At 43.8% G+C, this 26250-nt stretch overlaps 1 protein-coding gene across 1 annotated transcript in view; it reads right to left on the bottom strand.

The window, feature by feature from the left end:
- Positions 1-26250, bottom strand: part of PTPRT (protein tyrosine phosphatase receptor type T) — a 1046874-nt gene that overhangs the window by 549958 nt on the left and 470666 nt on the right. Inside the window, exon 7 of the mRNA XM_057701613.1 lies at positions 19188-19481. Within this exon, the coding sequence (XP_057557596.1) occupies positions 19188-19481 (294 nt within the window). The remainder of the gene's footprint in view (positions 1-19187; positions 19482-26250) is intronic.

Genomic DNA, 26250 nt, shown 5'->3' with positions numbered 1-26250 from the left:
GGTGGATGGGTCCAGGGGAGAAGAGATGAGGCCCCTCCCAGCACAGAGAATGTAAGGATGGCGAGGCAAACCTGATCCAGGCAGGCAGGCAGGGAGGGGACTTAGGGAGAGCATCTCTGAAAGCTCCAGTGGAACAAGGAAGAGGCATTGGGCACAGAGGAGAACATTCCACAGCAGACACCCAGGGCTGCTCTCCCCCTTGGGATACGCTCACCGAGGGCACAAAGCTCTTCAGGCCAGAGGGTTTCATGGAGATGGGGACAGGAAGCAAAAGAGTGTATCTTTACTGCACTTGGTTCAACACACCCAGCCTGCCACTCTCAAATCACCATCTTCTCCCTCTTTATACATATCTATTCATTCAAACCTCATGAGAGCCAAAGGAGATGGACACTGCTTTCCTGACTTTATAGATGAGGAAATGAAAGTCCAGAGACGTTTAGTGACTTGCTCAAGGTCATACCGCTGCTAAGTAGTGAGATGAGGCTTTGAATCTGAAAAATCACACCCTTCCTGCAAACCCTATTGCTTCTAACACAACAGTGTTCGCCACTACCCTCAGGGCAAGAATATCACTATCCCTGGCACTGAAGAAAGATCTACAGACAACATCTTATTGTACCAATGTCCTACTCATTTACATTCATTTACTCATTTAGTCATTAACAGACTTGCTTCAGCACAACAACCCAATGGAGCCCATAACGTCATTTTCTATTTGATCCTAGTGGCAGTGGGGTCCGTAGGTGTATCAAACCTCCCGCCCTGAAAGGGCCCATGGAAACGAATCAAAAGTGGAAAGATACAGAAGTAGCAAAATGAAATGACAGTTAAAAATACAACATAGCTTATTGGAAAAGAAATGAAAATAATAATTCGCCTTAGAAATTTACCAAGTCTCATAAGCCTAAGACAAGACTGGTAATAGGTGTAAAATCCAATGTGAGCCTTCAATGAATTCTGGTGGCAAACAATCCTCAAGTGACGTATGCGGACAGGACAGTAAAACTGGAGAAGGGGGGGCAAAAACAGGGGGAAATGCACAGTTTTATGGCTGATCTGATGTGAGAGGAGGGAGGAAAAGAGGGAAGGATTCCAGATGACTTCGGCTTTCTGAACTGGATAGGGGGGCTGCTGTTTATCAAACAAAGGCAGGTTATTTTTGGCATTCAGCCTGCAGGGGGGGAGATGGATATAAGGCAGGTAGAAAAAGCAGCTAGGGATGTACACCTGGAGCTCAGAAGAGAGATGGGAATGTGTCCATCTCTTGTTGAAGCCATGGGAACAGGTAAGACATACCCAGGGAGAGTCACGTGTAATGAAGAGAGAACTGGGGAGAGGACACAGTCCTAAGAAACACCAACAAGCATAGAAATCAGAGACGAGAAACAGGGAGCACAGGATCCAGGAAGCTGGATAGAGATTTCATTTGAAAAACAGTTGACAACGCAGCCCTCGGGGAGGTAAGGGTAGAAGTCCTCTCTACTGGCCCAGGGGTTTTTCTAGGATGTGGAGGCATGGCCATGCTTAAGTGGATGAAAAGCTGAGGCAAGACAGGAATGCCCTTAGGAAAACAGAGGGATGGATCTGGGAGGGAAAATGTCAGGTGCTAAAAATTCAGAGCCTGCCTAAGCTGAGCCTAAAGAAAGATAAGAACCTGCAAATATTTGACATGCAGTAATGCCAACAAGGGAAAGAATTGATTCTGCTGCAAATAGGGGGCTGTGACTTGTAAGTGATGATAAGAAATAAAAGCCATTGATTATCAGCTCCAAACACCAAACCACTTATTTGCAGAGTTATTGTCTCAGGGAAATGGAGAAGAATAATGAGAGAATGCAGACTTATAATAGTTATAGATGAGATGTCCAAAGAAACAAAGTGGCTCATCCGCTGTTGAGGGCAGGGTGTAAATTGACCCAATTGTGGCGGAACTGTCTCCAAGTCTCGGAAATGCTCGCTGACCCAGCTACAATGACACGTCCAGGAATTGATTCTAGGAAAGACAATAAATATGTGCTCACCGAATTGTATCTATAAGGATATTAATGACAGTTTTTGAGAACTCTGAAAAGACTGAAATGTCCAGATATAGAAATTAGGATAAAATCAGTGGTACAATCATATTAAGAGCATATCAAGACTTGAATCAAAACAAAGACTTAAAAACAAAAACCAAGGACTTGAATCAACATTTCCACTTTCTCAGCCCTGTTTCACCTATCCTATGCCACTCAGCCTTCTGCCAGTTTGTACCCCTCAATAGCTGCTCCTGTTAACTCACCAGTGGCCACCAAGGTGCCAAATGCAAGTGGACTCTATTTTTTTCCAGATCCTTATTGGAGCATAATTGCTTTACACTGTTGTGCTAGTTTCCGCTGTTGTACAACAAAGTGAATCAGCCGTATTTATACATTTATCCCCATATCCCCTCCCTCTTGCGCCTCCCTCCCACTCTCCCTATTCCATCCCTCTAGGTCATCACCCATCATCGAGCTGACCTCCCTGTATTATGCAGTTGCTTCCCACTAGCCATCTGTTTTACATTTGGTAGTGCATATACGTCAACGCTGCGCTCTCACTTTGACTCTTAGAGTGCATCTTACTCAGCCCTCAGGCCGCTGACAACGTTCTCCATCCTCAGTCTTGCTGTCGGGCCAAAGGTACATTTTCCTCCTGCCCCTCTCGCTGTTTCTTCACAGTGTGCTTTGCTGGCTCTGAATTTGCAACCCAACCTCACGGCGGGGACATTGCTCAGGTTTCGCTTCTCTTACCTCCGCACGTTATCTAGATGGGTCACATCACCATGACTTTGGGAGGGGGCAGGGGGCACGCGTGTTCATAGACAATTGTGCACTGTCTATGGCACAAATTTCCCTGTTACCTGATTCTGAGTCTATGGGAGCTACTTTACACCTCTTCCAGTTGCAGATTACTGAGAGCAATGCGGAATAATTTTTTGTCTACAGACATGGAAATGGTTCTGTCTCAGGAAGGGACAATCTCCTCCCCTTCCAAAGGAAAAAAGCCAGTCTTGCCTCCATTTGCATATTCATGTCAATATTCTTCATCTATAAATGTCTCTGCTTTTTTGGATTTTCCTCTGTACTGGTTGTGACACCTTGCCGGTCTCCTGGTAAATGAATCAAATAAAAATCATGTTGATTTTACTTCTGTGTGACAGTCATGATTTTACCTTTCCTTGAAAATTATTTTTCAATAGTTTTAAGAGCTATCTAGAGCCAAACATATGTCTCCATTCCTGACCACCCCTCACCTCACTGATCTGTATATACACAGAGCGGGTTCTCTCTGTTTGTAATAGTCACGTTCTACAAAATTGCACTGAATTAGCAAATACTGAGCCATTGCTTCTTACTCTCCTGAGGGCCTCAGATACAACATTTTTGTCACTGGTCAATACATAACCTTGTTTTACGTGTGTTTTTGCTTAAAGATACCTTGTTTAATATATATTGTTAATTCATTACCACTGAACTCACAGCCAAGAGCTATAGCTCACGTTGAGCAAAGCTTACCTAACACATGCCTTTTCTCTGTAAGGCACACCACGGCCTTCTTGCACTCAGGGACAACGGGCGGCACTTTGGCTCTATGGTTGGGGGCCATTTTAAACAGAAAAATCAGCAACGAAAAGCACAAAAATGGGGAAAACCTGGCACTAAACAGACCGTGAAAAGGATGTTGCTTATAGCAGAAGACCTGAGACAAGAAGGCAGAGCGTCTCTTTGTTCAACCTGGGAACGTGTGCATTTGGCAACTCAAATTTTTCACCTCTCTGCGCATGCCTGTGAATGACCGTGAAAGCACCGTGAGTATTGATTTTGGTGTCACAATTACATTTTAGCAAGCAGATGAACTTGCAATCATGGAGTCTGCAGATATTGAGGACTGTATTTCTGTATCTATATTCAGTGTAATACACCCCCCCCCCAGTTTCAGGGTCCACAAAAACCAAGACCGTCTCTATTTTAGTCATCATGCTACCTACTTAATACCTATTTGCATTTATTGAAGTAAAAATAATAAGTGCATGGGAAAATGTTTGTTATACACTGACAAATAAAGAAATCAGTTATAGAACACATACACATTGGCTTAATTTTGTGCAAGGAGATGGACACGTCTGCAGTAGAAAAAACAAAAGCAAACCATTGGAAGAGTTATACCAAAATTTGGAGCAGTTATCTCCAAGTGGTGGGGTTATGGGTGATTTTTACATTCTCTTAGTGTTTCCCTGTACCTCCCAAAATAAAAATAATGAAAACGTATTTCTTTCACCATCACTACAAAATGCCATGAAAATGTGAAGAGCTGCCCTAACTTTCCCACCATGTGCAGAAGAGTCTGAATGATTCCGGGTATCAGAGTCTCTCTAACTTGCAAGTGACCATCTAAGATCAGCATCCCTCCAGGGTGTTCCTATGACGGGGTTCATAGATCAACCCCAGAGGACCAGCACTCTCCTAGGTAATATCTTTTATCTGGTATCTTTGAAAATACATGGCCAGAATGAAGTTTAATGCTCTTGGCATATTATAGGCATTCCACTGCCCTGTCATTCTGAATCCTAAATTCTCCATCATACAGAATATCATTACCTTGTTAGCCACACCTAGTTGAGGATGCATCCTCATCCTTGCTTCAACCTTCTGGATGTACCAGCCAGACACGGACATGAAATGCACAAGGCTCTGTCCTCAGGGAGTTCAGAGTCTAGGACAGCTCAAGACAATGGGCATCGAGAGGCCTTTAGATGCCTAAGCTGCCATGGCTTTGATTAAATGCTTTGGGATGGGTGCAGTTGTCAAGGGCACGTACAGTACCCACCGTAAAAAGGCAATTATGGGTCATATTATTGACTTCTTTCTTCCTGGGGATATTCCTCTGGGCTCAATTTTATTGTATTTGGTTCATATACCATCCTATATAAAACAGTCTGAGCCAACTTTAAATGGATTTTCTGCTTAACCTTCAAATTAAAAAAAAAAAGGAATCAATTAACCAGAACTCCTGCCTCCCCCCAACTCCCACCTTTCCCCCAAGCTATCAGGTTAATCCACGATTCATAGCACATTGAAACCTTTGACAGTGGCCAGAGGCCAGGATTCATGAGTATGGGGTCAGGAGATGTTATGTCACAGCTATCCCAAGATTTGAGATATAGGGAAGGTCTCGTGACTCCTGAGAGCGTCCATGTACCTCAGAGTAAAATGGTGGTGATTAGCCAAGTTAGTCTCAGAGTCACGGTGAGGATCAATAGAGATAATGTTTATAAAAGGCTCTAGAGGGCTTCCTAGGTGGCGCAATGGTTAAGAATCTGCCTGCCAATGCAGAGGTCATGGGTTCGATCCCAGCTCCAGGAAGATCCCACATGCCACGGAGCAACTAAGCCCGTGTGCCCCCCAAAAGGCTCTAGAAAGATAGTATTGTAAAGGATTTACAAACACAGGTGGTACTGGCCACTTGGGCAGGGCTGGGGTTTTCCTCCCCAAATGAGTTTCCCAAACTGTGGTCTGGGTCTCTGCCCTGCTATTACACCAGCTCTGGAGATTCACAATTAGGGCCCTCCTCTCTCTGACAGACTTTCTTTGGCAAACCGTCTTTGGGTCAGGCTCCCAGCTTCCTTCCCTTCTCCATAAAGAATTCCCTCCTCCCCACCCCAGTTCCTCATTGCTTGGGGCATTGTAAGCTTATTCCTCCAATGGTGCTGAGATAATACATCACGTGGTTGTCAAGCAAGTTGAAACCTAACTTCACCCCAAAGACCAACATAAACCCCATATTGATTAATGAGTTCCATGTAAAACATGAAACTATTAGAAACACTGACTTGGGAAGGGTTTTTATCACTGATAGATGCCGTGTTGGGTCATTCAAATATTGGTCTGTGCATTTTTCTTATTTTCCAAATTTTTTGCAGTGCAGCATGTATATCTCCACAACATCCACGCATTCAACACTGATTTACTGAGTGCTTATCATGTGCCAGGCATGATTCCAGGCACGAGTGACCAGAACCGATGAAGCTGGAGTGTCCTTGGGGAAGCACAAAGTCTAATGGACAGGTACGCAATAAACAAACAGACACACAAATAATGAGATAATCACAAACTGGGATGAGTTCTGTGAACAGTGTCATACGTGGTTTGAAAGGGGAGTGGGAAGGAGACTCATTTAGATTCAGGTATCAAGTAAGGTGACCTTTAAAGGGACATGCAAAGGAGGAGGATGAATTAGCTGGTGAAGAGTATGAGTGGGGAGAGAGTTTCAGGCAGAGGGAACAGCTTGGGCAAAGGCCCTGACGCAGGAAAGAGGGTGGCCATGGTGTTTATGAAGAACAGAAAAAAGCCTTGAGGAAGAGACAAAAGACTAGCGTGGCAGCTGGCACATGTGAGCCTGGCAGAGGGAATGCAGAAGTGGAGGTTGTGAAAAGACGTGAATTAAAGCAGACTTGAAATATCACTTCATGCCTATGAACTTGGCAAATTTTAAAAAAATGATAGTATATAATTTTGTTAAGGTTACACTGAAAGTGCTCATATCACTAAAAAATAGCATAATTATTTCATTGAAAGCAATCTGTGAAATGTAGCAAATGCCATAAGGATGTCTCTACCTTTTAATACCTCACTCCTTGAAATTCAGCCTAGAATATCATTGAAGCAGAAGGTTACAAGCAGGATGACAGCAACATTTTGGAAACACCCAAATATCCAACAATATAGGAACTGTTAAGCAAATTTTGACAACTGGACTCTATGGGACACTACAGAGCCATTAAAGCAATGTTGAAAATTCCTTAAGCACATGTAAAATATTTACTTTATGGTATTGAGTGACAGGCAGAAACTATAAACAGGACATGGGACATAACTGCATAAAAATGGGGTCAGTTATTGAAAAGGAATACGCATTAACAAAACAGTTGATTGGTATATGAGATACATTTTCTATTTTCAAAAATTTGCTGTTGATACTATTATATTTTTTTCAAGTATGAAGATGAAGAGGACAAAGAAGGAAGAACAGCAGCAGATATCACAGTAGCTGCAGGAACTGTACCTGTTGTTAACCCTGGGTCCAGCTGGGAAAAGGCTGACTGGAAGAGTTATGTGCTTCTACCCATTCAAGACATCCCCTGCTAGGGAAATCTACATGGCAATGGTGGATGGACATCCACGCATTGGTGGGTCCCCACAGACCTTCCAACACCCCCTCTCAGCTCCTGCCACAGCTCCCCTTAAGAAGCTCAGAATGACGGAGGGTCGAGCCAGTGGTGAGTGAGATTTAGAAACCAGCACTGACTGACGCTCGAGGTTCCCTCCTTTCTGGCATGCGCAGCCAGTTCCTCCGCATCAAGCCAGGTTTGTGCTCGCTGATGCACGTAACTGTTCCGCTCTTAGTGCAGTGAGACCTCTGCGTTCCAGAATGCCAGTGATGGGCAAGGCATGGGCAAGGCACCCTGGGACTCCTCTGGCCCTGACGTAATTTTGGCTGAGGGTGCACACTAAGCTCTTGAACTTGTTGGCCCTCCCAGACTCCTCTGGCAACACAGCAAGTGGCTACCCTTTGCCCCTTGGACCCACTGCAGTGAAGATCTTGGGGTTTACTGGTAAGGAGGGCCTGAGCGGGGAGAGAGAAGGAGAGCCTCTAGGGTGGTAAGTTGCCCAAAGCTCCAGTCTGCTAAGCACCTACTAAGTTCTAGGTGTTGTACCAGGCACCTGCAGTTACATAGCCAGGGGCATTAAGAGCAGGGATTAGAGTCAGACTTGACAGGCTCTAACCTCAGCCACTTCCTAATAAGCTTCATGATTTGGAACAAAGTACTTAACCTCTCTAAGCTTTGGTAGTGATGGTGCTGACAGTATGTACCTTCCCTGTGGGCCTGCCAGCAGATTCAGTGCCATATTAGCAGTCATTAATATTAATGACTTACTTCTATCTAGTGAGATAAGCAGTATTATCTCCACTTAACAGATGGGTAAACTAGCTCAGAGAAGTTAAGCAAATTGCCCAAAGCTGTCCAGCATCCTAAGGGTAGAACCTGGATTCCAACTCCGATGGAGCTGTAGGCAGACCCCTCCCTCTGACTATCCCTTTCTCCATCTGAGCAGAGTGTAAAGCTTGGTTTACAGCCCAGGGCTCAGCAAATGCACAACTGTTCCTGCACCTTCCAAGAATGTCAATGATTTACTAACTATGATAAAAATAACCTCTCACATTTATACAGAGTGCTTTAAAATTTATAACAATCTTTCACAGTCATATTTGACTTTAAGGGGGAAACCTACTTTTAAGTTGTATAAATTTTATAAAACATAGCAAAACAAAGAAAACATTTACAGTGATCCAAATCTTATACACACATACACATACACATTCCTATATATATAGATATATATATGTAAATACATACCATATATATGGTATGTGTTGTCTGTCTGTGTGCATGAGAGCACATAGGTTAAAATACAGTTTTTAAGGGAGAGTTGTTCCCATTAAAAGGAAGGCTTCAGTCTCAGTTAAGATCGCTTCGCTGCCCTACCCACATTCCTCCTTTAATGTTCACCTCAGTGCAAAAGATGTGCAAAGAGAGGACTGGACCTGAGGTTGGAGATCTCTTTGGAAGTGAGAAGAAGACTTTACATCACCTGTAGGTGATCTGGGAGAGAAAGGAGAGAAAAGGGGAGAAAATCCTTGCCCACTGAAAGGACTTTTAAGGCTGCGAAAGGACTGCGTTGCCTGCTGGGTGGCACCGCAATGCCATCTCTCGCCTAAGCTGCACCCCACCCCCACCCCCCAAGCATCAAGAGAGGTGCTGCTGCTGCAGGACCTCTTGTGGCCATCGGCTTTGGGACAGTGGTAGAGAGGGGCCAGTGTCACATTTAATCCCATTAGGACAGCCAGGAAAGACAGAGTGATGCTCTGAAACTCAGGGTAGGCAGTGAAGTCGGCGGCGGGGGGGGGGGGGGGGGGGGGGGGATCACATGTGCTCCCCGGGGAATCTCCAGATGTCTTGGGGGCAGGATGGACCCACGTGCAGGATCTGGAATGGGGGAATTCTGCTCAATGCTTTGTAGCGCTAACTGACAAATTGGCACCAGCTGAGATACGGCCTGTGTAAATATAAATGTATTTCAAAACATTGGGACAGTGATTACACACGTGGTTTCGTAAGCTTTTTTTTTTTTCTACTTACCATAGCATGAACGTTGAGCCATGCCATTAGGTATTCTCTGAAAACATGGTTTGTAATACCAGCACAGAGTTACACCGTACACACGCATAAAACTTTCCTTAACGATGTTCCTATTGGGGCAGTCAAGTGATTTCCCAGTTTTTGCCCTTATAAATAATGCAGTGATGACCTCCATGTATACAGCTCTTTTTGAGCAGCTCTGATTATTTTGTTAGAAAAAAAAAAAAATTAGCAAATTGTCCTCTAAATACACTGTGCCATTTAACCCACCTGCAGAAACGCTGCTTGACAGGGCTGGTTACTATCCCTTAAAAGGAGATATATTCTGGTAATCTTACAGGTTAAAATGCATTTATTTGATTTCCCTGTGACACTGGACATTTTAAATTTGTTTTTCCCCATTCATATTTTGTTTGGCAGTAACCTATTTATACGTTTTAGCCTTTTTAAAAAAAATCAGTGTGATGACATTTCTATTGACTTGTTAGAGCTCTTCTCTGTAAGAATATTATCCCTTTTTTCTCTGTTTTGTCACATACTTTCCCACACCCAGGGTACCTATTTTCTTGCTGAATTTTGTTAGTATAACATAGAAGACATTTCTTCTTCTTCCTTTTTTACATACTAAATTTATAAACCATGACTCAGTGGTGTATGCATTTCCATTTAATGAACTGTAATTCCTTCCTCATATAGAACAATATTTTCTGTATTTTCTTCTGGTTCTTGCTTTTTTCTGCTTTTAACTTCTTAATCAATCCAGAATTTATCTAGTATATCATGATATCTATGCAATGCATTCTATTTCAATTCCAAGTTATTAACCAATTATAACTATACTATGTGTTAAGTAATTCTCCATTCATGTAAAGTTTGAAAGCTTGTTTCACTCTATGCTGGATTATTTTCTGGGCTTTAACTATTATAGCTGTAATAAACACAGGTATTTCACAGTGAAATCCATCCCCCCCATCACCACTTTTCAAAGTGTGTTTCACTACTTTCTCTTATACATTCTTTCAGATCAACTTTGAAACCACTTTGTCAAGTTTCAAAAAGAATTTCATTAGGGCTTTGACTGCAATTGTATTAAACCCATAAATTAATTTGGGGAGAATCGATATCTTCACAATACTGAATTTGCTAATCCAACAACATGATATATCTCTCCATTTATTCATGTCTTGTTTTACCATCCTCAATAAAGTTTTGTGTCTGTGTTTTCATATAGTTTCTGCACATTTCTTGGTTTTCTCCTAAGTAGTTACATTTTAATTGCATTTGAGAATAGGATACATTTTATTATTTTTTATAATAGTGATTACTGGCATATAGCTATTGATTTTTGTTTATTTATTTTGTGTCTGACCATAATACTGAAATCTCTTAGTAGTTCTAATAGTTTTTTTTTTTTTTTTTTTTTGGTTTAGTTTATTCTCTTAGGCTTTGAGGCTATAAGAACATTTTCTGCTAGAAATATGAAAGTGCCTTTCCATTCCTAGTTTACTAAGAATTCTGATCGGCGAATGAAGGCTGATTTTTTTCAAATTACTTTTCGGTCTCTCTGGAGAAGATTAGATGGTTTTCATCTTTTGACCCACTGATATGAAGCATTAGACCAATGGATTTTCTAATATTCAACCTTTTTCATCAGTGGATTTCTGGTCATGGTGCCTTTTGGTTTGATCATGATGCTAGATTTCAGGGGTCACGTGAGAAAGAGCTGGAGTTTTGCAGCTATGTAATTAAAAGTTCAATTCCCAGCTGCATCACTTGTGCAGGTATATGGCCTTGGGTCAGTCACTTACCCTCCAGTCAGTGGAGGAAATTATACCCACCCCACTAGGTTGTTGCAAGAATAACAAGTAAAATAGCACTTGTAACAAGCTCAATACAATGGCCCTCAAGTATGGTAGATACTCAAGTGGGGTAGCTGCTGTTTCATTACTATAAGCATCCATTTCCTTTGTGTTGTTATTTTAAGATTTCCATCAGTATAGAAATGACTGACCTCCAATTTTAATATATTTGGGGCTATGTCTTTAATCCAGCTAGCCTGATAAACAAACAAACACTATTAGCTTTTATTCTCATTAATACCTCTCTGTGGCTCACTTTTTCTTTAAACTCAACCTTCAAAGTTAGGAGGGATGGGGGAGTGTTTACCAGAGTGTGTTTATTGACTTATTGTACTTCACCTCCCAGGTGGCCCTGGTTCTCTAGGGAGCAGGGGGTGGCAGAAAAATCTAAAAGTAACAGGATGTTTGATAGGGCTTTTCTGGTTACTTTGGAATTTTACCCAAGGCTATGAAACCAAGAGTAAGGAGTAAGTCCTGCCACATCCTACAGAGAACAGCTAAGACACTTCCAGATGTTCCTTCCAGAGACTGCTAAGAGGTGTCCAACTGGACCCTCACTCTTCACTCTGACACCACGCTCAGCGCATCCAGTAAGCAGACTGTGCAGGTTGGGAAGAAAGTTCCTGAGGTTGCGAATTGCAGGTGTAAAGGGAGAAAACTTTTTCTTCTCCCCTTCCCTAAGTCATGGGGTGGGGAGGGGTCTAAGGTAACCACTTGTGGACACTGTGTGCGGTGGGAGGGAGGGGAGAGGGTCTGCAGGAAGAGGAATGGACATCTCATTCCCTAGCAGATGTCCGCTCCTCTGCAGATACTTCCTGGCTCACACAACAGCTCCTGAATCAAGTGTGGTGAGAGCAGGCCTTCCCCCGCTTCATCCCCTTGGAGGTAACTCTCTCTAAGGTCCTACACTCCAAGGAAGGAAGAAAGGGTCAAAGCAGCAGAGACAGCAGGGGGCTGGGGGCGGGGGGAGAGTGAAGGAACAGAAATTACCCCTTCTCCAAATCATTTTGAGGAAGAGGTGGTCATAGTCCCTCTTCTGTGGCTGCCTTCAGTCTGGGTTCACCTGCACTGCTCTGGTGATAATGTCCCTTTGCGCACAGTGTGGCCTGCACGGGAGACCTCTCCTCCTCTAGTTTCTTACGGTGTTAATGAGTTCTCCGTGGGTCTTTAGATTTTGCTTCGATTCTGGGTGGAATGGTGATTCTACTTCTATCCGCTAATCTTGCTGTGTTTCCCTAAAATTTACAGATCATCCCACCAGGATCACGGCAGGGCAGAGATGAGAGTTAGATGTCTGTGCTCATACCACCATCCTGCCCAGAAGGAAGTTCCCATTTACTTCTAATTCAGAGCCCTAGGAGTTAAGCCAAGTTATGCTACCTCCATCTTACAGAGAGTTAAACTGAGGCTTACAGAAATGAAAAAAAAACAAAAACAAAAACAAAAACCTCGCAAGGGTAGTTACATAGCTCTGTTCTGTTTTCTAGACCCTGAATTCCTCTTTCCCTCTCTCTATCTCTCTACTCTGCCCTAGAACTTCAAGCTAGACTAAAAACACACCCTCCTGAGGATGCTCATTGCAGAGGGTCAAGACTCACCACCACTCCCTGTTTGCAAGGCCTCATTCCCACGAGCCTTGGTCTCCCAGAAGAGAGAAGGGTCTGGAAAACATGCTTCCCTCTCTTACTTAAGACTGGAGACACAATTATAAAAGGACAATGCCCATCTCCCCTCCCCCATTATCAGGTGCCACTGCGGCCACCTCTAGGTCCTGCAGCCACACATCAAAGACTCCAGAACATCTGCAGAGCCTCTCGTTAGAGCTTCTGCATAAATCCACCACCGAGTAAGGAAAGAGAATAGCAACTAAAGAAATCCTTTACAGCAGGGTCCATGGTGCTACAGTGAGGGCAATTTTCCCAGGCCTGAGATTATTTCTAAATAATATTCATTAAAAGGGGCTTCTATGTCCTGGGTTCTCTGCTAAGCAGATATCTTGTCTCACTGAAGCCTCACAACAAAATGGTATAGTGTAATCACTCACAAATGCAAGAAAAGAAACTGAGGCACCGACATGAGAAATAATGCACCCATGATCATCCAGCAAGCAAGTGACAGCTTGAAATAAAAATCAGAATCTTTTTAGCTCGAAAGCCCCTATTCTTTTCACTAAATTCTAATGACTACTCTCACTTCATTGAACCCAGCAATTGGAATTTCTCTTTTTCATCCCCTTGGAGAAAAGAATGAGGTAGACACATATCACTTCAAGTAGAAATCCATAAATATGTAAATAAAATATAATGTGCAATCAACCCTCAGGTGGAGACAGTAGGAAGAGAGCCCTCCAAATCAGCAGCGCATGTCGCGTGTCTGGCTGTATCAAGTCGCTTTTCACTTAGAGAGCCTGAACTCTGTGAGACCATGATGAAGTGGATTCCCAGGCAAGGGCCCTTTGATTTACGAGAGTAAGCAGTCACGGTGGGGTGTGTGACCACCTGGCTTGCTGGACTGTTGATCTGTGATTCCATAACTATGATGTGGAGAGAGCTACCCAGGGTCTGGCTGAAGCACGGCTTTGGGGGAAAGAGATTTCTGGAGCATAAGAGAGACAACTTTAGGTTGCTGCGGACCTGTTTTGAGATAAGGAAGAATAAGTCACCTGAGAGTAAAACCAGAATTCATAAATGAGTGTTGCATGGAGGCAGAATTGAATAAAAATGAGGGAGAGTTTCTTCCGTGTGATGCTGAGTGGTCATTTTAAGACCTCAACAAGCAGGTGCTCAGGCCATTAAACGTGGTACCCGCAGAAAAGATTCAGGGCCAGATTGGACCAGTATGGTGTCTGCATCCCTTATCTTCTCACCTGCCTTCCCCGCTTACTCACCTTGGGCCCCATTCTCAATGCCATTGCCCTTGGTTCTCCTTGTGGACGTCCAACAGTTGATGCGAACAGCCTGCCTACTGCCCCCACTCTTTCAACCTAATGGATACTCTGTGCTCCTACATAGGACCCCATTTATGATAATCAGGCTGACACTTGGTAGTGAATAACTAACCACCCAGGATCCCCAGCAGCAACCTGGTCTTCCATGGGAGAACATGAGCATCGCATCAGAGGTGGCGTTCCAGGTGAGACTGGGTGGGCACCAGAGAGCCCTTCTAGGACCCAGCTCCTATTACTGGATGTCTGCTGTTGCGGATGTGCCAGAGGAAACCACCTGCTGCTCTAGACCAGAAAATCTCTGAGAGTCCAGACTACAACATGATCACCACGTTGTGAAAAGGGATTTCCCACGAGATGATGAAACACAACAAAAGAATGTGGCCCACCCTTCCAAATGCCCGTCAGTCCGGAGATGTGGGCAAGTGAGACTTCCCGTTTTGATATCATTATTCATAATCATAACATCCATAACAATAAGAGCAGCAAATAATGATTTGTTTCATTACAGGCATCTAAAGAGTATTTTGAGCTTTTCAAAGCACTCTGATGTACATTATCATGTTTGCTCTCCAGGCCTGTAGCTCGGGAAAGATGGTGAATGATTAAACTGGGCAAAAGGAACAAAATGATGAATGAAAAAAAAACCTGAATGAGGCATCTCAAGAGAACAGCATGAAGAAAGAGAATTAAATTGCTTTCATTGGTACAAAGAAGTCCTTTTGATTTTCAAATCCAGGTGCAATCAGGTAGTACTCATGGAAGATAGAAGAGGTAACCCGCTGGTCTCTCCTGAGCTCGGATTGACGTATACCATCACCTGCTGTGCAGCTTCACCTCAAACACAACATATTCAAACCTGGGCTGGTTTCCTTGCCCCTAAATCATCTTCTGTGTTTTCTGTCTCAGAAAACAGCTCCATCACTCATCTCCCAGGCATCCAAACCAGAAGCCTGGGAGTGTCATCTAAGGCTCTCTTCTGTTACCCTCGCGTTCCCAGGTTCCTATCTGATAAATCTGTCCAGGCTCTAGCTTAACTGGCTAAGGGTCTTGCTATGAACTCGAGACTATTGGGTGGGGAAGCTGCTCTATAGCTAAACTCTTGACAATCTCTCCCCTGTTCCCAGTGTCCCAAGGATCCACCTAGTGACCTGTCAGAGCCAGAGTACATCCCCACCTGCCCTTGCTGAATTGGGCCCCCCGGCATCCTCTTGATACCTGAGCTTGTAGCTTCCAGTTGCATGACGCTGACAGCAGTACCAGAGTTTGGCACACAGAAGGGACTCAGTAGATGTCTGATGAATATAGCACTATAGCTGCTGTGCCTGGTGGCCATTGGTGCTCAACTTGTCTCCATAGTTTCTAGTCTCTTTATCACTCAGTCCCACCATCAAGAGGACATTTGCACATCAAAGCATGTGATGGAGAGTTCCTTAGGGCAAGAGATTTAGTTGTAGGAATGTAAGTGATATGTGAGCTTTGTCCAATGATTCTGTGCCTCGGTTTTTTCCCATCTACCTCTCAGAACTACCTCAAGGATCAAGCAATAGAACGGGCATACTACCAAAGTGGCGTCTGCATCAGTGGTTCTTAAATGTGGGTGTGCGTCAGCTCTACTCAGAGAGCACCTTACAGCACAGACTTCTGGGCTCCACCCCCAGAATTTCTGATTCACTAGGTCAGGGAACAGGGCCTGAGAACGTGCATCTCTAACAAGTCCCTGGGTGATGCCAATGCTGTTGGTCCAGGGACAACACTTTGAAATCCACTGCTCTAGATCATTTGTTTTCATCTTTACTGGCATATAAATGCTTTGCAATGTTGTTAGTTTCTGCTGTATAATAAAGTGAATCAGCTATATGTATACATATATCCCCATATCCCCTCCCTCTTGAGCCTCCCTCCCACCCACCCTGTCCCACAAAGCACGGAGCTGATCTCCCTGTGCTACGCAGCAGCTTCCCACCAGCCATCCATTTTACATTTGGTAGCGTGCATATGTCAATGCTACTCTCTCAGTTCATCCCAGCTTCCCCCTGCCCCTGCGTCCTCAAGTCCATTCTCTACGTCTGCGTCTCTATTCCTGCCCTGCATTGCTCCTTCCACGCCCAACTTGTTTTTCTCCACAAAGTATGCTGTTTCAATACTCGACTTTATGTTTTACTCTTTTTGCTGTTTTGTTGGAATCTTAACCGTCTGTAAATTCCTCTGGGCAGAAATTATACCTTCCACACTCCACACTCTCTCATTTTCTGTTTTGTAAAATAATGAATACGTTTCCAGTGCAATTAATAATAGAAGAGAGAAAGGGGAAAAAATTCAGACTACCAACCCCAATAAAGAGCCGCCACAGATGGATATCAGCCCTGGAATTCTCTTAAAAATTAATTATGAGGCAAAGAACGTTCTACTATCAGCAGCAATGTGGAGAAAAAGATTACCTTTTTGATGACACATTTTATAAAATGTGGGTTATTCAAGATTTTAGGCATAACTTACTTAAACACCAACATTTTTTGAAATATAAAACCACAAACAGCATTTTCAACACGTAATTTTTATAGTGATAGTCAGACAATTGTGTTTTCAACATGCAGAATCCATTACACAGCCGTGGCAACAGTTTGCAATAGATTGTAAATTTTTATTGAGATGATCATCTTGCGATTGAATTTCAAAATGTATTATATGATCATCAGCAAATAAGTCTGTGGGGGCTGCTAAAGTACTCTGAATATCATTTATAAAGATCAAAACCCCTGGAAACCCTGTGGAAAGAGAAAAGTCTCATCAGCGGGATCAAATCAATTATTTTTATGGATGAATATTGAATTGCAAAGCTGAGATAAGGTATTACCTGGTTTAATAACATATCCTTATGTCTTTTTAAAGTAGTAAGTTTTATAATCAGATTTCAATGAGGAATTTTACCAAAGGCCTGTTTTTGAAACTAACCAAGAAAATGGCATCTCCATTCATCGTGGTGGTTCAGTAACATTCACAGGAATATTACCAAACAATGGAAATACTAACTTTGGGTTACCTGCTACCAAGAAGCACTGCTGAGATACTTAAGACTGGTTACAGTCAATTCTGCTGTAACGCTTGCTTTGAAAATGCAAATGTCTTCCAACATGATTGATATATTAGGGAACAATGTGAGCATAACGTGAATTTCCATTTGCTATGTGAGACTCTGTACAGACACACTAGTGAAGCAGAAAACCACACCCAGCTGGACTGAGCCACGTAGGAACACACAAGATGCACCCACCTCAAACATCGCCTCGCTCCCTTCGTTCACTGTGTGTGTTACAAGCCACGCGGATCCACACGTGCTGTCACAACTTACTGCCACTTTCAGACAGCCCCGCCTCCGCCACTGAACAGCAGCTCACGGGCTGCAGCCTTTCTGACACCCGCTTCCACAAGCAAACTTGCAGACATGCCAAGGTAACACCCCATTTATTTTGCGGTATTTATGCATATCTTAGCCATTCACGTATGTACAATTGTGCCGCCGTTTTTACTAGGTTCCTCTCTTTTGGGTCTGTCACTGATGCGTGCTGTGCCCCAGCCCCACTTTTTCCCATGAACCCGGAAGCTTTCACTGCATAATTTTGAATAGCACGGTGACTGTTAGGTACACGTATGTTGCATTATAGCAGAACTGACTGTGTTTTACTTTTCTTTTTGTTCCACAGAAATCACTGTGCTGATGCTTCCTTCTCTCCCCACCCAGAAGCCATCAGGGATTCCTTTTCCCTCAGAAGTCAGTGGCTCCTGGTGCCACTTCCCTGGTCCCCACTGGTGCACCCCCAACCCTGTACACTGCACTAACGGCACACAGCTATTTATTCACCAGGGTGTAACCAATGAGCTAGGGCATTCGAGTCAGAAAACATGCGTGCAAATCTTGAGTGTGCTGCTAGCCAATTCTATGACTTAGAATAAGATGTTTAAAAACACTGAGTCCTGATTCTTTCATTAATATATAAGATAAAAGTACTTATATCAAATGGTTACTTAGGAAAAATGAGCTAAAATAAATAAGGTGATTTGCAAAAACAAACAAACAAAAAACATAAAACACTGAGTCCTTTTAATTTTTTGACTTGCATTTGAAGCCAGAACATCTCAGGGAGACAGTCAGGGGTACAATCCCAGCTAATACGCCTTATTAGAAACACCACAGAAGCCTGAAGCTCTTGGGGACATGGTTGGATACAAAGAACCCTCCCAGACACAGTCCTAGTCAGCAAACTCTTTCGCAGCCTCCAGGAACCTCAGAGAAATCGTTGGAGCCCGGCTGGTGGGAACATGGAGCCAGGAGCCTGTAGGGATGCAGAATCCAGAGGACCCTTGGACAGACAGTCTCAACCCAGACTCTCAGGTAGGTGCCAGAAGTCTGCAAGGGACACAGAGGCAGGAGGCTCTTAGGGACCAAGGCATTTCCAGAATCCACTGAGAAATGCTTTCAGAGCCAGGAGGCACCAGGAGCTCCTCAGAGACAGAACTAGACCCAGGAGCCCTCAAGGACATTGTCAAAACCACAAGCTCACTAGGGTCACAGGCCCAGCCCAGGGATCCTCACGGACAAAAATAAAATCAGAAACACCTTAGCTATGCAGTAGGAACCAGAAGCACTCAAAGACATAGACCAAATGAGGCCTCAGAACACACGGTCGGGCAAGAAGCCCCCAGAGATACAACCAGAGCCTGGAACCCTCAGAGACACAGCCAGGAGCTCTCAGAGAAAGAGGCCCAGGAGCCCTCAAAGAAATAAGGCCAGGAGCCCTCAGAGACACAGAAACAAGAGCCCTCGGAGGCGCTGTCAGCACTAGGAAGGCTCAGACACACCAATAGCACCAGGAGCCCTTGGAGAGAGAGAACCAGCGTCCCGGGAAACACTGTCAGGACCAGGAAGCTCTCCATGACACACAGCCAGAGTCAGCTGGTTCTCAGAATCACAGTAGAAGCCAGGAAGTCCCCAGAGATGCCTCCAGAGCCTCTAAGGCAAGACCAAAACTCTGCTTTTCATCACAACAGGCAGCACGCTCATATCAAAGAAGCTGAGGAATGACTGTCACAATTTCAAGACGAGCATCACGCACAGCAACTGCCCCGCGTCTCAAAACAGAGTCAGGAGGAAGGGTCCTACCTGCACACTTGGTTCTGGTGGTGAGGGGGGGCCCTGGTGGTCCCGTGCCCCCTTCCCCTGGTCGCGTGAGCAGCACCCGGATCTCATACTCCACGTCGGGGTCCAGATGCCACAGCTTATAGTTGGGAGAGTCGACGATGTGGGTCTCCGCCCAGGTGCCCGTGGTGGTGCGATACTCCACCTCCTTCAGGATGATGGGGCCGTCGCCAATGATGGAGTTGGCATTCGGCTTGATCCACAGGTATGTGGCCCCCACAGCCAGCAGCTCTGGGGGGGCGATGGGCGTGGGAGGCTCTGAAAAACAGGAATCAGCAAAGGACGTCAGACCCAAATGGTTTACAGAGCAGACTCCAAACATGTGAGGACAAAGGACGGCATTCCAGACAGTCATAGAAAATAGCCCAAACCCATTCACGTCCTAGTTTAATTAACTAATTGATGTAAATAGCTGAAGATCAGTATTTCTTCAGTAACTATATTCAACACTTACGTTATCTCCTCCATTTAAAGAAGGAAAGAAAGAAGGCCATTGTGAGGAAAAGATATTTCCTGAACATGGCAAAGCTTCCCGGGTTAATATTCTGTTTTCTACCCTCAAATGAGAGCCTGCCTTTACTAAAGCAGATTTTGGTTCAAAACCCAGGGGAGTCAGGGGTTTACAAACATTTCTTTTATAGGAACACGTACATTGTTAAAGGATGTTTTCCAAAATAGTGATAGGAGCCTAAGTAGCAAAAGGATGATGGCACAGCAGGAACTCAGCTTCTTCTCAACCCTAGCAACTTCCTCCAGCAAGGAGAGTGGCAATGGCCACAGTGACCCCAGCAGGAAGCAGGGGTCAAGGGAAAAGTCACACTGAGTTATCCTGGATCTGCTATGTGCTGCCACCTCTCTTTCATTAAGTTCTATAACTTCAGCTAAATAGACCAGAATTTCAGCAAGCACTAATGCTGGCCTCTTTCTGGCATTTTTAGCTCACTGGCAAAGCTACAGAAATTATCATTTACTTTATAATTATTTACCAGAAAATCTCACATGTTTTACTTAGTGTAATCCTTGGGACATTATCACCTCCATTTTGATGGATTAGAAAATTGAGAACCCAAGTGATCAGATTACATAACCAAGATAGTGGAGCAGGGAAGGCAGGATGGAACCCACATCTGATGCCTTCCAAGACCAGGTCTCCCTTTGGAAGGCTGCTGGCCTCTCAATACCCATTTTCTACAAATCAATGTGGATATATTATTTTTATTTGTAGCAAAAAATAGCAGTGGAACAACAATAAAGAAGTGAGAAGAAAGAAAATAGGCCCGCTTCCCTACCACCCAATATAATCACCATTTTTATTTCTCCATGTTGTGTTCCAATTCCTATGCATATTCTTAAACTTTTTTGTGTGTGGTTAAGTAACACAGACTCAATGTAGATTTTCTTTTCTTTCCTTACTTATTACAACTGAAGGACTTTGTTTATATACTATGTGGACTTTACCATCACTGTCTTTAATAGTGATGGTACAGTCCCTCAGATAATTACACTAATTATTCTGCAATTGTTGGGCACAGGAGTTGTTTAAAGTTTTGCTATGGTAAATAATGCTGCAATGAACATCTCTGTGCAAATGATTCCAGTCCATCTTGTCTCATATTTTCTTAGGACCAACTTCCAGGAAGGGGATTATCTGCCCAAGAGTATGAAGAAGTTAATGATTCTTGGAGTAGAACTAGGAAGTGAAGGGTGGGGAAGGCATTTGGGGGTGGAGTACAACGTAGCTGTGCTCAAGAACTTTTGGATGGCCTCTGGATAAGGTGGATAAGGCAGGTATGAGTTTCAGTTTGGAACTCAGGTGAGAGAGCTCTGGGATAGATAGGACTCATTCAGTGTTTTCTTTCTAATTAATTATGTAGCAACAAAGATTCTCGAGAAAGAGAATAATCACTATAAAACAGAGGTGGACAATATTTTCTCAGTGTGACTCGAGGCAAATCTTCAGGGACAACTTCAGATTGCCTCTATTATAGCCTGCCATTTGGTCAGAGAAGGAAATTAAGCAGATTAGTCAAGCTAGATGCTTTTCTTTACAAAGCCATGGAGGTTATTACTCAAGGCCTTGTTATCTCAAAGGTGTTTGCAAATTGATTTTTGGATAATTTGTTCCAGGTAGAGAAGTTAAGTTGGCAGGCAGATAATTTCTGGGCTCACCCTTTGTGCATTTTAAATATACAGACCCGTTCATCACCATTATCAGCCCTCCAGAGTTCCCATCAGTCTCCAATGAGGCCTCAAGGGTGCTATTTTGTAGCTCTGTGATGACTCTGCCCAATTCTGAAGTATAATTATTCACAGACCGACTGGCCTTGGACAGAATTAAGATCAGCAGACTTCAATGCTTTAAGACTTGAGCAAGTGGCTACACTAAGCTCTCTTCCATCGACTTTCCACCATGGCTTCTGCTCTCCTGTTTCAGGCATTAGCAGTAAATTGCTGACCATCAGAAAGAAAATAAAGTATCAGTCTTTCCAATTGTTTAGTCCCTTTTCATGCATTTCTGATGGTAGGTGCAAGTACAGTAACCAGCAGTCCCTCAAAGATATAAATGCCTTCATCTTAAGTGACATGCTAGTTTACTTGTCCATGTGCAGACCATCCTTCCCTCTGACCCCACAAGAATATATCATGAACTGCATCCTAGTGTTTCCTGTTCTTGGGACCAAGAGGCCATCAGATTATTCTTTTGGGTTTTTTTTTTTTTCTGTTTTTAGTAATTTATAGATTTATAATCAGCATTCTTTAAACAGCACATGTACTAGTGGTTCAAAGAGAAAAAAGCAGGAATGAGACACAGAATGATTTTTTTGGTAGGTACTACCTTTTTAAATAATGCACAGAAAGACTGTGTTTATTTACATCAGTTGTCCTCTCTGAGATGAACTATTCAGACGGACAGTGCAAAAACTCCATGAAGCCATCTAATCCAACCACCAGAGTCCTCAGAAAGGAAACCAAGGACCAGAGAGAGCCCATGAAGCTAGAAGGAGGTGTAGACAGCTTTAGAACTCAGGGCCCAGGGTAGCATTCCCACCCATCATTTTCTCCTCTGTACTTGAGATGTTTAAGCAATTAACCAGAGAGACCACTAAAGGAAGTCCATACCAGTAGTCTTTAACTTTTGGGATACACAGGACCTTATGGAAATGTGGAGAGAAATTCCAAACATTTTTCCCCAGGAAAGGGCACATAAGCATACTACCTAGAGTTTTGCACATCGTTTCATAAATTCATGAACGCTTCTGAAGACCCTGCAGGAAACTCTGAAGAGTCTGTGCTGAGAATAAAGGAAATCCACAGAGATTCTGCTGACAGCCCACGTGCCGCTAATAGCTGACACTCCTCTGGGACCCTGAAGCCACCCTTTGTTACAGGGGCTAAACACTGGGAGCACAATCACATAAGGAAATGGAACTTGATGTGGGCATCATAGACCTTGTGCTTCCAGGCGCCAGGTCCCCAAGCGTTTGGGTGAAAATAAACATGCTAAGATTTCCACTGACCATGGCAAGTAAATGTCTAGGTTCTCATGACTATGACCTGCCCAACACATTCATAGATTCAACATCTGGGCTAAAACATTTAAAGGATAAAACATGACTCTGCCCATTTAATGTTATATTTTAAGCAGAAATCTTCCACAGAGCCTGTCTTAGTAGCTTGAGTTGCTACAACAAAATACCACAGACTGGGTGGCTTATACAACAGACATGTATTTCTCACAGTTCTGGAGGCTGAGAAGTTCAAGGTCAAGGTGCTGCCAGATTCAGTGTCTGGTGAGGACCCTCTTCTCGGTTTGCAGACAGCCACCTCCTTGCTGTGCCGTCAGATGGTGCTGGTCTCTTCCTCTTCTTACAAGGGGATTAATCCCATAATGGGGGCTCTGCGCACATGACCACATCTAAACCTAATCACATCCCAAGGGCCCCACCTCCTAATAGTATCGCATTGGGGTTAGAGCTTCAACAAATGAAAGGGGTTGGGGAAGACACACACATTCCGTCCATAGCCCAGGCCATGTTTTCAAATCCATCTTTCTCTTCATGCAGGGCTTTGTCTAACTGTGGGGTCTTGAGATGAACAACCTGGCAGAGAGAAACTCCCTGTGAAAGAAACCCCAACTAGTACGTACTCTGTGCCTCTCATGTGCCAGACAGAGAGCTGAGCATGTGCAATTTAGTGGTGAAAAGAAATACAGGCTGTCTGTACCCACGGACTCACAGGGTAAAGCAGCCGCTTAAAGCGGCACTGACAACAAAGTGGAACAAGAGTCACGATGGTCGGTGGGGGACAGAAAGAGTTATGATGCCTGTGAAGGGACTAATCTAGTCCACAGCTTAGGGAAGCTCTTGCAGAGAGTGTATGAGCCTGATCTATGGGGCCAGAAATTCACTAAGTTCATGAGCAAAGAGACTGTCCTAGGAATCCTGTAGCTCTGAGTTGCTTGGGAAGGTACCGCACAGAGCCAGACTGGTAAACAAGTTTTTAAAACTATGTGCTCCGAACACCTATGCATTCACTCATTATACAAACATCGAGTATGTGCTTCATGTCACACTCAGTCCTAGCCACCAGGATACAGCAGTGGACAAAACAGATACAGTCCTGGTTGCCAGGAGCTCACATTCTAGCTTTCACTCAAGGTCTGAGAGAAAGAGGAGTAAGGAGAGAAAGAAGCTGATTCAGAAGCTGCTGAAGAGAAGGAAATCACAGGACAAGCCAGGCTTAGGTGGATGCTTATGGGTCAATCAGCGGGTACACATACATACAACAGAACACTACACAGCAAGGAAAAGGGAACAAACCACCGATACGCACCATGGACAGATCTCAAAAGAAAATTACATTGTGCAGAGCGAAGTAAGCCAGAAAGAGAAAAACAAACACTGTATGTATATATATGGAATCTAAAGAAATGGTACTGATGAACCCAGTGACAGGGCAAGAATAAAGATGCAGATGTAGAGAACGGACTTGAGGACATGGGGTTGGGAGGGGGCAAAGGGGAAGCTGGGACGAAGTGAGAGAGTAGCACTGACATATATACACTACCAAATGGAAAACAGATAGCTAGTGGGAGGCTACTGCATAACACAGGGAGATCAACTCGATGATGCGTGATGACTTAGAGGGCTGGGATAGGGAGGGTGGGAAGGAGTCGCGGGAGGGAAAGGATATGGGGATGTATGTATAAATACAGCTGATTCACTTTAGTGTACCTCACAAACTGGCACAAGAGTGTAAAGCAATTATATTCCAATAAAGAGCTTAAAAAACAACAACAAAATTACATTGTGCAAAAGAAGGGAAAAAAAAAAGAAAGCATAATGATTCCATTTGTATGAAAAATTCAAGAACAGGCAAAACTGATCTACGGTGACAAAAGCCAGAATTACAGTTACCTGTGGGAAAAGGTACTGACTTGGACGAGGCATAAGAGAACTTTCTAGGGTGTTATAATCTACTACATATTGATTTGCATGCTTAAATAGTAACAATCAGAACCGTGTTAATGTTGGTGGGGTGATTTTCTGGAAGGAGGCATAAGAAAACTTTCTGGGGTAATAAAAATTTCCTTATCTTGACTAGAATTGTATAAAACTCATCAAACTGTACACTTAACATATAGGTATTCTGCTGTATGTAAATGACACCTAAAAAAAAAGGTCTAAAGAAAACAAACAAAAATATGGCTTGCCTGTAACCCAGCAGGTGGGCTGGAATTAAGAAGCATGCCACTAGATCTTACTTGGGACTGAACCCCAGGATATCTGGAATGAGCCTTTAATCCCGTATCATTTCTGTCCCGACAATGCCATCAGCATCATCAGATGCTTGATTTCCATGAGTTTTCTTAACAAGAGGTTGTTCAGGCACTCACCAGCTCTCATTCATGAGTCTCTTCACATATGAAATGACCAACCCCTCTCTTTACCTGGCCCCACACCATCAACTGCGTGAAGCCAGGAGGAAGGGTCTGACATCTGACGGCCCTCTCTACTGACAGACCGAGACAGAGGGAGTCTGGGTTTCAGGGAGATGAGTTCTGAGTTGGAAGGTGGCCCTGGCCCCCTCCAGCCGGGAATAAAAGCACTTTGAGGACAAGAACCCCATAGGCCATCTTCCCTGAGGCCTGGGCAGCAACTGCCCCCGACCGGTCAAGGCTCTCCTTCAGCATGGAGGTGGTGAGGTGACCCCTTAATGCAATTCTGCTTCATCCTCGGGCAGCAATCTCCAGGCCAATTCTGTCTTTCTTTTTCCTGCTGTGAGCACTTGTAACAGTTTGACTCCCCAGAAATTCCTACAGAGAGCAAAAGTGCTTCAAAGAGCTGGAGCGCAAGCTTTGTGCTTATGCATCGTCTGCTCCAGACAGAAATCAAATATTTTGAGAAAAATTGAATGTTAGTAAGATGTGATGTGAGCCCTGAGACATGTTTAAGGTGAATATAACCTGGCTTCTGACATTGTCGATCACCCTCTGCCTCCCACCTGATCACCTTTCTAATTGCATTGCATTTACTGACCCATAAGAGTCCACGGAAATGCCCTCCCACCCCCGCCACCACCCACCAACATACCACAACACCCACAGGCTGTTTTATCATTCCCGTATCCACACGTTTGCACACATCATTTTTTTCCCAACTGGAACACTGTTTGTTTTGCTTTGTACTAAACCATGCCCATCTTTCTTTTCAATTCTGCTGCATAGAGCACACGGCTAGGCACAGAGTAGATATTTCAAAAGCATCATGATCGTTAGATTTTCTACCAGTTGGCATGCAACACTGTCTCATAAAATAATGCACTGAAGATCAAAGAGGAGAAGGGAATCTAGCTTGGGGCCAGGGTCTGTCTGTCTTTGTCACCCCACTAGTCACCTGGACACAACACCCAGTCTTGGTGGTTCTCAATATTTTCATCTTTAGAATGAAAGACGGTTCAAATTATAAAAGTATTGGATTTTCTGCCAAGGACCATAGGGATATGTGGATATGTTTAGTGACTCTAC

This window comes from Hippopotamus amphibius, chromosome 12, assembly GCF_030028045.1.
Source record: "Hippopotamus amphibius kiboko isolate mHipAmp2 chromosome 12, mHipAmp2.hap2, whole genome shotgun sequence".
Taxonomy (NCBI): Eukaryota; Metazoa; Chordata; class Mammalia; order Artiodactyla; family Hippopotamidae; genus Hippopotamus; species Hippopotamus amphibius.
Note: the sequence above shows the minus strand (reverse complement) of the source record. Positions and strands in the feature narration are given on the sequence as shown.